This window comes from Miniopterus schreibersii, assembly GCF_964146895.1.
Source record: "Miniopterus schreibersii genome assembly, chromosome: 17".
In the NCBI taxonomy this organism is placed as follows: Eukaryota; Metazoa; Chordata; class Mammalia; order Chiroptera; family Miniopteridae; genus Miniopterus; species Miniopterus schreibersii.
Window position 1 is genome coordinate 22,017,950 of NC_138117.1, and position 15,404 is coordinate 22,033,353.

General features: G+C 41.1%; 1 protein-coding gene across 3 annotated transcripts in view; it reads left to right on the plus strand.

Annotated features, from left to right (window-relative positions):
* The window catches only part of NKAIN3 (sodium/potassium transporting ATPase interacting 3), a 369,009-nt gene that overhangs the window by 340,631 nt on the left and 12,974 nt on the right, over positions 1–15,404 (plus strand). The window contains exon 6 of one of the 3 annotated variants that reach the window (XM_081117404.1): positions 8,265–8,334. The exons of the other annotated variants lie outside the window; for them this stretch is intronic. Coding sequence (XP_080973530.1) covers positions 8,265–8,334 — 70 coding nt within the window. The remainder of the gene's footprint in view (positions 1–8,264; positions 8,335–15,404) is intronic. 3 annotated transcript variants of the gene reach the window in all.

Below are 15,404 nucleotides of genomic sequence, written 5' to 3' on the forward strand. Positions count from 1 at the left end.
TAGAAGATTTGCAAATATTTTTATTTAGTTTTATGAATAAAAATTGAATTTCTTCCTGTGACTAGATTTTAAGTGTTGAAGTTTTTCTTTGGGTGGGTTTATAATTAGTGTTGGCCCATGAACAAAGCAGGGGTTAAGGGTGCTGACCCCCTGCACAGTTAAAAATCTGCATCTAACTTTTGACTCCCCCAAAACTTAACTACTAATAGCCTACTGTTGACCAGAAGCCTTACATGAACAGTTAACACATATTTTGCCTGTTATATGTACTATATACAATATTCTTACAATAAAGTAAGCTAGAGGAAAAATAATGTTAAGACAATCAGAAGGAAGAGAAAATACACTTCTATTATATATTGAAAAACATCAGCATAAAAGTAGACTCACACAGATCACACCCATGTTGCTCAAGGGCCAACTATACAATTATTGACTATCCACATGATTGAGCAAACATAAATATATTCATCAAATACATTTATGTTTGCTCAATCATGTGGCTAGCCAATAATTGTAATTATAACCCCATCCAAAGAAAAACTTAAACTGAAAATGAAATACTTGTGGGAAGGGCACCTTTTAAAGAAATGGAGAGTTTTGTTTCAATTAGTTCATGTATTCATGGATGAATATTAGTCATTGCTAGGATGAGACAGGCTACCTGAGGTACTTTCAATAGCTAGCACTAATGTTGTATTTATAGAAACCTTGTTCACAGAAAGAAAGAAAAGAATATGAGAATGAGAGGAAATTGGTTACAGCAATGTCACCCAATTATTTTCATTCCTTCCCTAATAACTTTTGAGGGCCTATGTTGTACCAGGCACTATTCTAGCAGAGAAAAAATCATACAAGATCAAACAAAACTTCTTATGTCATAAAGCTTAAATTGCAGTGAGAGAGTAAGACAACAAATAAGGTTTTTAAAGTAAAATGTATAGTATGCTAAGTAGTAATAAGTACAAAAGAGTAAAATGAAGTAGGGATGGAGAAAGGACAAGTAGGGGTGAGTGAAATTGCAGATAAAGTGGCTGAGATATAAGTTAAAAAGTACATAGTGATCTATTATCAAAAATTATTTTTAAAGTACTACAGCTAATGAATCAGGTACTCCAGTTATTTTGGAAGCAAAAAATCAGAAACCAGTTACCTTGTCATGAGTAACTATTATTTTGTCGTCACAGGAAATTAAAACTGCCACAATGTTTAGTTCCCTGGGTGATGTGTCCCCCCCATCCCAGGGTATGAACCAAGATGAGGTTCTGGGTGGCTGAGAAATGCCTTTCCTTGCAAACTGGGGAGAATACAACTGTGGAAGACAATGAGGGGACCAAGAGCCAGGATGGTCACAGGCGCTTTCTCAGGAAACCTACATTTTGGAATTAAGGCCCTTGGCATTGACTCCCTCAAATATGCACGCCTCCCCACCATTTGGGGAGTCTGCACTTACAGCCCCGGCATGCCTTACCCAAGTTGAAGACTGCTGGTCTCTATGGCCTCCCCTCTGCCTTCCCAGAACAAGGAGGGACTGGGAGTCCTGGGGATGCTTCCAGACCCTCCAGACTCTTCCAGTGACAACTCTGTTTTCCAGACCAAACCGTCGTCAGGGACAGTTGAGCTCTGTCAGTTCTCATTGGCAGCACTGAGACTGAGGGGAGCAAGACAGACGTGAGAGAGTCCGCTTTGCATGGATGTTACCAGGCAGAAGGGGTGAAAAGGTTGGAGAGCTGTGATCTGGACAAGGCAACATCTGGGACTGCAGACTGGGGCTGACCTATCCTGGAGCTTCTCCTTGGCCCCACGTGCTTCCCTGCCTCAGTTTCCCGTGCTTTCTGGAAGGTGGAGATTTTAAACTTCCTGCATCGTAGAGAGAACAGCAATGAATAGCCATAAAGCGTGCACTTGAACTGCTCTTAAGGTTCATAAAGTTGTGGCGAGGTGGCAGCACAGCCCCAAACACCCTCTCTGGGCAACAGGTGTTTCGGGACACTGTCAAGTTCACTGTGCCCGGCAGACCCATCATGGCCCCCCGGGAGCATCCCGACCGTGACCTGGGTTTGGCACAGCAGGTCATGCCCTCTGAAAGCTCAGATTCTTCTGATCAAGTAGCTCGTTCCCTAGTAACACAGGCAGAGGTTAGTTGCCAGCCGCCTCTGTAATAACTGGTCTCTCCTAAAAGCCCTCATTACCTGTGGGGTTCTGCAGAATCCTCTCGCCAAGCTTTTAAGGGTCTCTCTGCATGAACTCAGTTGGTGTCGAGCCTCCACCCTGGTTTTTCTCTTATGAAGTCATATCGCAGCACAAGCGAATCACAATGTAACTGCCCGATATTTGAGTTAAGGCCTGAGCAATGCTCCCTGAAGGCATTTTTTGCTGGCAACTTGCAAAAGAAATGCTTATTAGCACAGTCTAATAACTACAGACAGGAACAGTGATAGACCAGAAAGCAAGTTCAGAATAAGACGTTAATGGGCCTCATGGTCCCGAGTCTTTCCATTATTCTGAGCTGAGGGCAGTGTGACAGGGGCTCTGTGTTCCTCGATTCAGTGACAAAGCAGCACGCAGCGTAGCTGGGTCCAACACAAAACAGCTACACTCGGGTCCATCATTTGGTGAATACACGGAAACCTGGGACATAAGTAACGGCTCGAGTGCTCACTGGAAAGGGCCTTAGGTTGTCGTTTTAGGTGCGTCAAGTCAGCCAGCTTTGCAGTGTCTGAGTGAGGAGCTGGGTCAGTAGGGCTGAGTTATCTGCTGGAAACTTCATTTATGACCCGAAAGTTTCCCGTCGTCAACTAGAACAGCTGCAATTGCTTGTGTATCTTTTGCAAATAGAGAACAAGTCTGTGTCTGTATGGGGGATGTTGCTTTAAATCTCCAGTATTTTTGTAATTAACCCCTTCAGGTCGGTGAGAATCCTTGTCAGGATATTTGGTAACAAGCAACATAAATTTTTTCCAAGAAGTTGCTTGGCTGTGCTGTTGGAAGTTGGCTCAGGAAACACATTTGAAAAGACTGCAAACAACAGGGATTCCTGGCTGCAGGCCCACCCTGTAGGATCTTTTATAGTAACAGTTTCTGAGAGTGACTGAAAGTAATGCTCTGTATAACTGGCTTTTCGGGACAGTTGATGTCAACTCTTAATTGTGCTAAATTTTTGTTCTAAATTTCAAGGACTTCTTAAACTTTACTTTTCAATTACAGCTGACATATAGTATTATATTTGTTTCAGGTGTACAACATAGTGAGTAGACATTTATATAACTTATGTAGTGATCACCCCGATACCTCTGGTACCCACCTATGGGACCATACGTAGTTATTACAATATTATTGACTATATTTCCTATGATGTACTTTACATCCTCATGACTGTTTTTACAACTAGCAGTTTGTACTTCTTAATATTTTCACCTTTTCACTCATTCCCCCACCCCTCTCCTATCTGGCGAACATCAAGAAGACATTCATAACCAGAGGATAGGAAATTCAATTTAATTGCCCTGCAGGTCAACTAATGAGCTGTTTCCCCACCCCCCACCCACCCATGCCAGGCTTCCTTCTGTTTTCCCCATCTCTCCCATGGCCACTCTTCTGCCAAAGCTCTGTATATGGTGGATGTTTCCTTTCCAACCACCCTTTCCTAATACCTCTGAAACCTATCCATGCCTTCTCTACTACTTTTCATGCTTTATTGGAATTCAGCTCCTTGTTCTACTGGAGAAATTACTTACTTCAGCATTTTCTCACATTCTTCTCATTTAAGCGTAGGGAGAGGTTGAAGAGGGTAAACGGGGCATAAATGGTGATAAAAGGAGACTTGACTTGGGGTGGTGAACACACAATGCAATATACAGATGATGAATTATAAAATTGCACACCTAAACCTATATAATTTTATTAACCAATGTCTCCCCAATAAATTCTATTTTTTTTAATAAAAATTAATTTAAAAAATTTTTTTAAAGCTTTCAGAATCCGTGAACTTGCCCTCCATTTATGCTTCAAGTTACCCCTTTACTTGAACTGTCTCCCCACTCCAGCAAATGAGAAGTGTTGGTGTATGCATTTAAAAAAAAAAACTTTTTAAAAGTGTGGAAACAATTATCTCATGGACTTGTAGGTTTCTGTTGTCAAAAGTCACATTATTCTGTCCCATCCATAAAAGATTCTTGATGTTCTCAGTTTCTTAATTACACACTTTTCAATGATTCCTTCTTAATAATTACATTTTTTGTAGTCTTGTCTAGTTCCAGAAGCTTGATGATTTAAGTTTTACCAATATGTAATATTTTCTTTTTAGAGGTTTGCAAACTTTACATCACACTAGAATTCTGATATGCAGAGAAAATGTAGCTCATTTACAGTCATCCACTGGGTTGAAACAGCCCCTGTTTACACAAGTTGCCCTGGCATCCTCTCTGGTTTAGATTTTCTACTGCATGGTTTAGTTTACAAGTGAAATATTATTATTAATAGTTGTACTGAGATAATCTAGGGTGGATAAACAGACAGCACTTTAAGCTTCTGCACTAGTTTCCTCAAGGTGTGTGAGATGTAAATGCAGTGAGTAGAAGTCTCTTTTTAACACATGGTTAAACCTGTAAGACCAATGCCACCACCGGCTTCTTCCCAAATCTTTAAATAAACAATGTAGCTAGCACCTTCCTTTCAAATACAGTGGGCAAGTCAATGGATTCAAAAGGTAGATGCGTGAACAGGGGTGGCAGAGATCACTCACTCTTTCCAGTATCCGGTAGAGACGAGGTAAGTGCTGGAAGCTTCGGCTCCTACCAGCAGCTCAGTGCACCAGACCAGGACTGGCAGATGGGGTCAGTGGAGGCACCTGGGCAGCCTCCAGTAGTGAGAGACATTCCCACAGAGCTAAAATACCAATATTTCTACCAGTTCATCAGGTCCCTTCAGCGGAAAACCAATTAATTTATTTTCAAATATGGTTTGATTTTTTTAATCCAATTCATGGAATCAAAGTAAGACTTTTAGATACTCATTCTGTCCAAGCTAAAACTTCTGATATTACTTGGAATGGTGTGGTAATTTAGTTAAGAAGTAAATACTAAAGATAAAATTACTTGTTTTGTGGTGATAATACGAACTTTGATGGAGGACAAGATTGTGATTTTTAAAAACATAGAATTCTTACTAAAATAAGCAATTTGTGAAGCAAAATGTATTTGGAATTCAGGTGCACAGGTAATTTATAATTGTTTCCCAAGAAAACTGCAATGTTTTAACAATGAAAATAGAAACTCCAGTTTTCAAAATTGATATCTATTCATCTTCACATATTAAGGTAATAAAATAGAATTTTCCCCATCTTTTGGCTGTTATGAACAATGCTGTTATAAACATTGTGAGCAAATTCTTGCGTGGGCATAGGTTTTCATTTCTCTTGGCTATATAGCTAGGAGTGGTGTTACTGGGTCACGAGGTAACTCTGCTTAACCATAAGAACCGCCTCTTTTCCGAAGTGGCTGCATCGTTTTCCATTCCCACCAGCAGCGTATGAGGGTTCCAGTTTCTCCATAGCCTCATGACATTTATTTTCTGACTTTTTTTTATTCTGACTATCTTAGTGGGCATAAAGTAGCATCTCACTGTGGTTTTGATTTGCATTTCCCTGAGAATATTTTTGTGATGAGGCTGATGTTGAAAATAAACAAAAAGAACTTGGGGACGGCAGGTTACACTTTCTCCCTTCGCTTCTCTCCTTCAGTCAGGGCTAGGAACAGTTGAGCCTTCAAAGGACTCTTTTGTAAATCAATCTAAGCTTCCTACAATGGCTGTGAGCATTTTTATAAATGAGTCTTCTACGTGTTAGTCGCTTTGCATTCAAGATCAGATGAAAAAATTTAAATCGAATCATTCAACAAATGAAGCATCGCCCAAATCATCTTTTGAAGCTTTTAGTAAATGGCAATAATTGAAAGCTTATAAAAAGGAGAACTTTGAAAATTATGCTCACAAAAGCAAGGAAACTGGACAAATTAAATAATGAGAGCTCGAATGTTATACAAGATTTCATTTGCAGTTTTATAATTTTCTTTTGAAATATCTCGACTTCAGAAAAGATTCCTTTGACAGAGCTCCTTGGTTTAATTGGGCAAATTTATACTCCGCATCAGAATGGAAAGAAGCTGATTTGTGAGGAGGCCTAAAAATTCCAGCATTTATAGTTGGTGAAAAGAATCATAATCAGGTATAATTAATCTTTTGTGTCTTGTAAGATTTTTGGCAAGAGAGGATACACAATGGAGGTAAAATAACAGTGGCTGGGAAAGTATTTGAGCTAAACTACATTATATATACATACACACACACACACACACATACATATATGTGTCTTTAGCAAACTTGCTTGGTGTTTACTGGCACCTATATGGAAAATATTTCCATTGTTAAAGACTGTGATTTACAGAGTCAATTAAGGTAGCAATAATTTCAAATTTAATAATAAAAGAAATTTTGAATAATATTGTAAACAAACATGAAATTAATAAAGCATATTGAAAAAATATATATATATTATATGTATATTCTTCTCCCAAAATACCAGTGATGTGGCGCATTGGAGACATGAGTGGTAAGGAGCAGATTTACAGCAGTACATGAATTTATACCCAAAATGATGATTCTTTTAATATTACATATCAATGTCCAAATCATCAATATACAGTTTTCTTTTTATTTTGCTTTAAAGCATACATATATATGTGCTCACTTTACTTTTATAATTTTATTTTAGATATAATTCTAATTGAATCATTTTCTTCACCATACGTATTTATAATTGTGTTCATTTTTAACACCCCCTTTAACTTTCGAAGGCGCCTTTGTCAATGATATGCTCGTGCAACTTCTAGTTAATGTTACCTTCCTTTTGAATTCTCGCCCAATGGTCAGCAGGGTGAAGGAGCAAATGTTTGATTAAATATCTAATCTGATAAATAAATTTTAAAAATCTATCTCATCTGACCATTTAAATGGTCCCTTTAGGCACTGCGAGCACTGCTTACTCCCCCTGGGAAAATCTTCTCAACATCTCAGATCGACGCCCCTCTCGTTGCTTCTCTCCTAAGGTAGTGTCCAGGGGACTTAGGTGACTTGGTAGGAAAAACATAAGCTTCAGGCTCCTCTGATCTCCAGGGGGGTTATCTGGAGATGGATCTTGCCACCTGGTTGTTATGTAACCCATGGGACTCCAAAGCTTCTCTCTGCACAGTGATCTGGTAAAGCTTTGATTGACCCAGTCTTACCTCAGCTCCTCCAGTGGAGGCCAAGATAGGGCAGGGCAGGGATTGACAAAAATGACGAGCTTACGTGGATCACAGCTTCAATAGGACTTCTAGGCTAAGGCATCTCTCTCTACATCACTGTCCACTGAAATGCCTGTCTTGAGCTGATATGATTTAATACCCTTCATATACTGTGTACCTACACACACACACACACACACACACACACACACACACACACACACACTGCGAGTTCAGTGTTCCTATATACATATGTACCTGCTAATGTTGGAGTACTAGAATAAAAGCAATGCTTGGTGCAAAGTAATTAATATTTTTAATGGACTACCAAAAAAACAGGGAAAATGAACTGAGATTAGCCATGGACATTAGGATTAGAAAAGCAAGACAGAGGCTGTGATCGAGACAGGAAGAACTTTTGACTAGTACCAAGAACAGTGATTCTGTACACACTGTGAGAAAAGTACTGTGCTACCAAAGAGGAGATGAAACCTTTGCAAAAGGCAGATGCCTATTTGTCAGGGATGGTTTGAGGAAAGAAGGCATGGACATAGATTATGTGAATTCTCAAAGACCTTTCTAATGATGCAATAAATATTCTTGAGAATAAAAATGGATTCTGGCAACAAGATGGGAAGATAGAGCTTTTGATATATAGGGGGAAAGGGTGTAGCTATATGCCTAAGGACAAACACATTATTTTAAATCTAATGTTATTTAATGTGACTTCATTTTTCACTGAAACCAATAGCAGCTGTGATTTTTCAGTCCCTAAGATGCTACCTTCTTTGTGTTTCTTAAGATTTCCCCATATTTTGACCCCTGATAATATTTTGAGCTGTCCTTTATATTAAACACACATTTTTCCCGTTTTGTGATAGATATTTTTTTTTACTATTATTTGTATGTGTTCTATTTAAACACCTACTCTGATGTGTGTTTTTATTTACACGTTTATTCATATTGGGCTATGTTATATTTCAGTTGATTTCATAGGTGGACTTGATGCTCACTCCTACTACCAGGATCATGTTGAGTTAAAGCCTGTTAACCTGTAAGTAAAGGTGTCATGAGATGGAAAATATTAATCCTTCTAACTTGGTCAAAACTAACGAAACCTGAAATAATTTGGACCTGCTACTACTAATCATTGGTTTAATTTTCCACTCATATTTAAAACACACCTTTCACATGTAACCCAACATCACCATTATTATTCATTCCAAAAAGGATTTGAAATAAGAACATGATTTATGTTTCTAAAATTATATATATCTTATCAGTAGTTGATTGCCAAACAGAAGAGAAGGGGATTATTTAGTCTACAGAAGAGAGCCTAGATATGTGTCATGTGGGCAACATGACCGAAGGAAAAGGGAAGAAAGGCTAGGTTAGAATTCAGGCTCTACGAGCGTGGTCTCAGGGGACTTCCTTGACATCTCCGAGTCTTGGTTCTCTCACCTGTGATATGGTTTATTACCGAAGAGGGGAAATCCCCCTTACCAAGACCCCAAGTGGGCTCTTTCTCTGTTAGGTGTTGCAAAGCCAATTATGAAACTGAAAGTGAGCATTAATAGCACAAGCTTTATTTAGTAACTCAATGGCCAAGGAATGGAGACATGGGAGCCTTGTAGCCCTCAGATCAACTTCTCATGGGACTGGTTGTGGATATAGGAGGAGAGAGATGAAGGAGTTACCTAGGAAATAAGGGGAAACGGATGGTGGTCATCTCAGAATCAGGGTTCTGCCTCTTTTTTGGTCCTTTTATGGCCCCTTCCAGTCATCATCATCATGGTGATGGTCCAAAGGTGTGAGGTCTCCTGGAGGCCAATTCCATGGCCATCTTGGTCTAGGCAGATTTTAACTATCTCCTTCTGGGGAGGGAAATATTAATCAAAGGCCAAATTTTTTTCAGAGATAAACAGTTAAGGTGGGATAAGGCCCTAGCCAGTTCACGTAGGACCACTGTGGGATAACCGCTCCAGAGGGGGAGAACAGAAGATGAATTAAATGGGATAAGGTATGTAGAGTATATGGAAAGTTCCCTATGATTGTGCCTAGTCCTCAAACATTTGACTAACTGTAAATAGAGGACATGGAAAGAAGTCAACAACTACAACAAAAGCCACCTCAAACTGGACATATTTCAGTTGGGTCTAAGGAAGAAAATAGATACAGTGATTCCATTCCTAGAAAGCTCTAAGTAGCAAATAGACAATTGTATAAAATAATAGCTTTCATGTGCTAAGCCCTTTGCATATATTATCTCACATAATCCTCGGAAAAGTATATAATGCACTAATTAACAACCCTACATCACAAAGAAGGAAACTGAGGTTCTTAGGGGTTAGACAACTTTTCCAACATCCCAGGAGTAGTAAGTGGTGGAGCTGGACTCTTTCCTGGATGGTAAGCTATCACCATGCCTGACGTTGTGGACTTGCTCCAATGACCTTCCTATTATGGCAGCCCAGTGTTCTGTAATTCAATGGCAATAGAGGAAAAGATGTAAAACAGTCACTGGTGTAAGAAACATGTATGAAAGGCCTCTCTGCATGGTAGTTCCTGCCCAAATCTGCAGCTCTCATCCAGCCTCTGGGGACTGAAGCCCTGAGAAACCTACACTGGCTCCTCCACCTCTCCAGGTTGAATTAATTTTTTTCTGGCAGAATGATCTAAAGGAAACATAGCTCACAAATTAGCACTGTGCCTGTCACATGAGAGATGTTTAAATAAATGTTGGTTTTCTAAAGCAAATCCAATTTGGAAAAATATTCACCCTACATAACACTCCAGGACTAAGCAGTCACCACCTCATTACTCATGCTACTGAGTTCCCGTAAATGATGTACTCCAAAAGTTGATATTTGTGAATTTGGGGAACTTGGCCAGGATTGTGACGATAACAATGATGATCAGTGCATTGGAAGAGAGAACAGAACTGAAACAATGCCTAGTGGTAATGAGGAGAGTCTTATAGTTGCTTGTTATGCAGTAAGAAGGTGATGAATGATTTCTTTCATCTCCACTGTGAAAAAAGGAACTCAGCAGAGAAACCGCGATATGAAAAATGTTGGTCAGATGTACAAAGACCTTTCTAGTAAGGAAGGTTATTAAAAACCTCCCATGGCTAGAAGAATCTCCTTTCTTGAATGACACTTGCATCCATGTAGCTCAAAGAGTGTTCTCTGTCATGGCCCAGAGGCGAGTGACTTCCATCTCTGCTCTCTAAGGTCCCTTCCATCTCTGTGAATCAAGAACACATGAAACATCCTCTTAAGATTACCTGAAAGGCTTTGATCGACTCCACTACCTCCTCAAAGTGTTTTCTCAGCCACCCTGTTCACTGCTGAACCCTCACACCTTTTTAGCTGAATGTGGCATAAACTACAGGCTGCAGAAAATAATAGAACAAGTTTCTGCTTTGACAGATTATTCATATTATTATGTCAGATGAATACGGAATGCCTTTCAACCATGAAGGAAGCAGGAATCTGAAAGATCAAACTAAACCTGAATTAAAATCACGGTGCATGAAACAATTTAAAAGGTCAGTGTGTGTGCTCCCACAGGTATGCAAATAGCACAGTTTATCCAGTTGGCATCAGTCGGCTGCTTGAGTTCCTTTAATAAGGCCTTTATATTGGATTCTGCTGTACCCAGTTCAGTGATGCCATATCACCACCCAGCAACAGACTGGAGAAAAAGCCAATCTTCTGTACTAAATTGTTAGAGAGGGCAGTGAATGCTGGTTTGTAAGTTTCTTTATGTCTGTAATCTCCATGGAGTACAAAGCCAGGTTTTATGAGGAAGCCACTTTATTAAGGGGATCAGGAGAACCTTCAGCATATTCCCAGGCACGTGTGTGTGGATGGGTAACTTTCAACTCTAGATGGGTAGGTACAGACACACAGTCCATTCACAGGTAACGCTGCAGACTTGCACAGGAAGCCTTCATTCTGGGGTATGATTGTGTCGTTGCTCGTGGTCATAAAGTGTACCTCCCCAGGGCCCACTGTCAGAGTGTGTGGGAACACATGTATGGGGGTGATATGATAGGAGTGAGGCACTTCACATGTGAATTCAGTCTTCCGTGCTTTTTGTCTCTATTTATAGTAGCGATATCAAGCTATCAAGGCCCACTGATTAAATATATTGGTTTAGTTCCATTTACAACTATATATTGATTATTTATAAAGTGTGTATTAGGCCCTGTGCTGGGTCCTGTACACATAAAGATGAGAAATACTTGAGCTTTGACCTCCATAGCGGCCAATGATCTAGAAAGAGAGACCTATGTAGAATCAGTATCCCCAAGACAGTCTTTTGCAGAAGGGGGGATATTTACTTCTCACTTGGGGAGAGAAGGCTCTGCTGGCAGATGATGGCTGCACTGAGTGGAAAGACAATGAGGAGTTTATCAAAAACAAGCATCCCCTGCATGGAGGCTAATTTGCTGGGCCATTTTGCAGAAAATAAGTTGAAATTGGTGACTGTCCAATCTGGCATGTGCCATAGATCTCAGATAACCTGTGCAAACCTATGAGGAAGCAGATGTTTGAGCTGAGCAGGAATCTTGAGGGCCCCACGTGGGGAGGCCCTGAGAGCCTCAGTAGCGATTGCTCTATCATCTGAACAGTGTTAGTCTTTCTGCCTAAAGCTATAGAGATGCTTTCCGTGATTGTCGTCTGGGTCTGGCTTGGGGATGTGTGACACACAGGTCAGGAGTAGCCTGTGCTGGGGCCCATCACCTTGCCACAGCCACCAGTGACAGTCTGTAACTCTCAACATAACTACAGCCTGGGTCTTCACCCGGATCTCCTCCGTTGCTGCTACACATACTGATGATAACTTCTAGGGGAGGGGCGAGGGAGGCAAGGGCTGCTCTTGTCATTAGAGCACAGAGCCACGTGGTCAGTGGTGGCTTTGAAGGGGACACCTACACAGCGACTAGCTTATGGTGGAGGCAGCAGTTGGGAGTTGGCCAACAAAAGCAGATTTACCTCTCAGGACAGACAATAGGTTGGCACAGACCCATGCAGCTAGGAAAGAGATGGTGGACTATCAGGGAGCATCATAATGAGCGACCAAATTATTTCAAAGTTTGTTCAAAATCAGCGAAATGGTTGGTGACCAGGTAGTGGGCAAACTAAGCTTTGTAAAGCAGTAATTCTTTGCACAGGAGTAATTAACCATGGCAGCTTATCTAAGAGACACGGCTGTGGAATTCCAGAATCAAGTTCCCCAGCAGAGGTGGAGCAATCTGGTGATGTCAGAATTTCCATGAGGATGATGCCCCAACTGTGACACAGAAAGATTTGATGAAAAAGCTTCCCCTCAACACTGTTAGCCCATCTTTTTCTAAGTTTTCCAAATGAGAACTTGACTTTTCTCTGGTATCTCAACTTGTCTGATTGCCTTTACAGGAGGCAAATTTGCCTTTATAAACATTGTTACATTCCTCTGTGGCCACTGCTGATGAGTATCTGCCACTGTCACTAAGTATTAAGAGACAGAGGAGGCCAGCCCTCAACTCAGGCAGCACTGCGTTCAGCGCCCACCAGGACCTTCCCTGCTTGGCCTCCGCCTCCAAAGTCCAGGCCCAGAGGACATCAGCCTCTGATGACCAGCTGCTGGGTAGAGCCAGAGGTGGTCCCTCCCGTCAGCTCTTCCCTGAGAACAGCTGTTTTGCAGCAGGGTCCCTGTAAATTGGTGCCAGGCCATTTTGCATTTACGTGGCCTAGATTAAAAACCAGAAGCACAGGTCAGGGGTGTTTGTGTGTGTGTGTGTGTGTGTGTGTGTGTGTGTGTGTGTTTGTGTGTGTGTGTGTGTGTGTGTGTGTGTGTGTGTAGGAGTTGGGGAAGTAAAAATGATGTGCTTTCCAACCCTGATTTAAAAACCAGTAACCACCAGCGACGTATTAGTAAACCCCAGCTGGAGGGACCTGCTGCTGCCTAGAATCTGCATCCGCCCCATCGCTCCTCCATTTCTTGACCAAGCGCCTAAAGGCCTAAAGACTAAGGAAGTGATAGCTCTCTGTCTTTATCCTGTTTCTGTTTGTCTTGACTGGCTTTTACACTGCCATATTGTGGCCCCAGTAACATGCAGAGTAAGGTGTCTGTAATCTGCTCACAGCCAAGGATGGCTCACATTTCCCATCACTGAGCATGGCTTCTGTTGCCCTGGCTGAGTGGCTCTGTTGGTTGGAGCATTGTCCCATACACCAAAAGGCTGTGGGTTCATTTCCCGATCAGGGCACATACCTAGGCTGAGGGTTCGATCCCAGGTAGGAGCCTGTACAGGAGGCAAGTGATCAATGTTTCTCTCTTTTCCCCTCTGTCTAAATAATCAACATTAAAAAATAGCCTCAGGTGAGGATTAAACAGAAAAGAAAAAGATATTCTCAACAGGTGAGCATTGTTTCTTGTGGGAGCTGCCCTGTGCATTTAGGAATATTTAACAGTATTGTTGGCCTCTGCCTGCTAGATGCCAGTAGCAACCCCCCCCCACACACACACACAGGACCAGATTCTGACAGCCAATTGGTAAATGTCCCCTGGTTAAGAATCAGTGAGTTAGAGAATCAGAGATGTGCTGATCAATGAAGTGACATCATGTCTAGGATTTGCTTTTAAATACTCTAGTCAAAAAAAAGTTGTGGTGGATAGGTGAAACTTGGTTAGCATCATTTTTATTTTTGTTGAAGCTGGATGGTGACTACATAGGGATTCATGATACCATTCTCTCTACTTCTGTGTATGCTTGATTTTTAAAAATTAATCTGGCCCGGCCGGAGTTGCTCAGTGTTTGAGCATCGACCCATGATCTAAGAGGTCACCGGTTCGATTCTCGATCAGGGCACATGCCCAGGTTGCAGGCCCAATCCTCACTAGGGGCATGCTGGAGGCAGCGATTAATGTTTCTCTCATTAATGTTCTCTCTCTCTATCCCTCTCTCTTCCTCTCTCTAAAATCAATAAAAACATGTTTTTTAAAAAATCAACCTGTTACTAAAACCTAAGGCAGGATTGCCAATAGGCCTTCCTTGTAGTACTTACTCTCAAAGTTGCTTCACTGTCCTCTTGGAAAACTCCTTTCAGGCATATTTCCCAACGCCTGGAGTAACACTCCAGGATTCCTGCCTGGCATCATAGGAACTGGCTCAGTCTACTTCCCTGCTTTACCAACCCATGCTGCTGAAGCCCCAAAGTAGAAAATATTAGCTGTAAGCAGAGCTGACGTTAAAGATAAATGTAGTGGATGCCTAGAAGTTCCCCCAACCCCCACCAATACTATCACTAGCAAAGAGAAAGACCTTCTCCTACTGCCTTATCCCCACTCTAGAAGAGGTTCACCTGGTGGATGGATGAGTCAACTTCAGGACCTTGAATCTCCCTTCTAACTAGAGGGTTGTATAGAACTGCAAAAATTCTACCTCTCTCATCTCACTTTTTTTATCTTTTAGCTTAAATCCCTGTTAATGGTGGTTGCCACAGGGGAAGGGAGTTAGAGGACTGGGTGAAAGATGGGAGAAGTGTTTCGGGAATGGGTGAAAAAGGTGAGGGGATTAAAATGGGCAAATTGGTTGTTACAGAATAGTCATGGGAATGTAAAGTACAGCGCAGGGAATATAGTCAATAATATTGTAATAACTATGTATGGTGCTAGATGTGCACTAGATTTATTGGGGTGATCACCTAGTAAGTTATATAATGTCTAATGTCCAATCACTGGTTATATACCTGAAGCTAATATAATATGTCAACTGTAATTTAAAAATAAAAAGCTATTTTTAAAAATGAAGTGCAGATAAATTACAAATTTAAAAGAGGGGAGGAAAATCCCTGTTAAACTACAATGAGGTAAAAGGGGTAGACATGGGGCTTCATCTTCCAGAACGTAGAGAAATAGGAGGGCAGAGAGATGGGTAGGAAGACGGAGAGAACTGAAGAACTCCAGCTCCTGAGGTATGCAGGAGGGAACAGAATATACAGGGAGAGAAGCTACCAAAAGTGAAACTGGAAAGCTGGAAATTTTCTCAGCTATTTCAACTTATGACTGAAAAGTCCATCCCATGCCATAGAGAGAGCCATTGAACTGAGTTAATGGAAGACAATTGGTAGG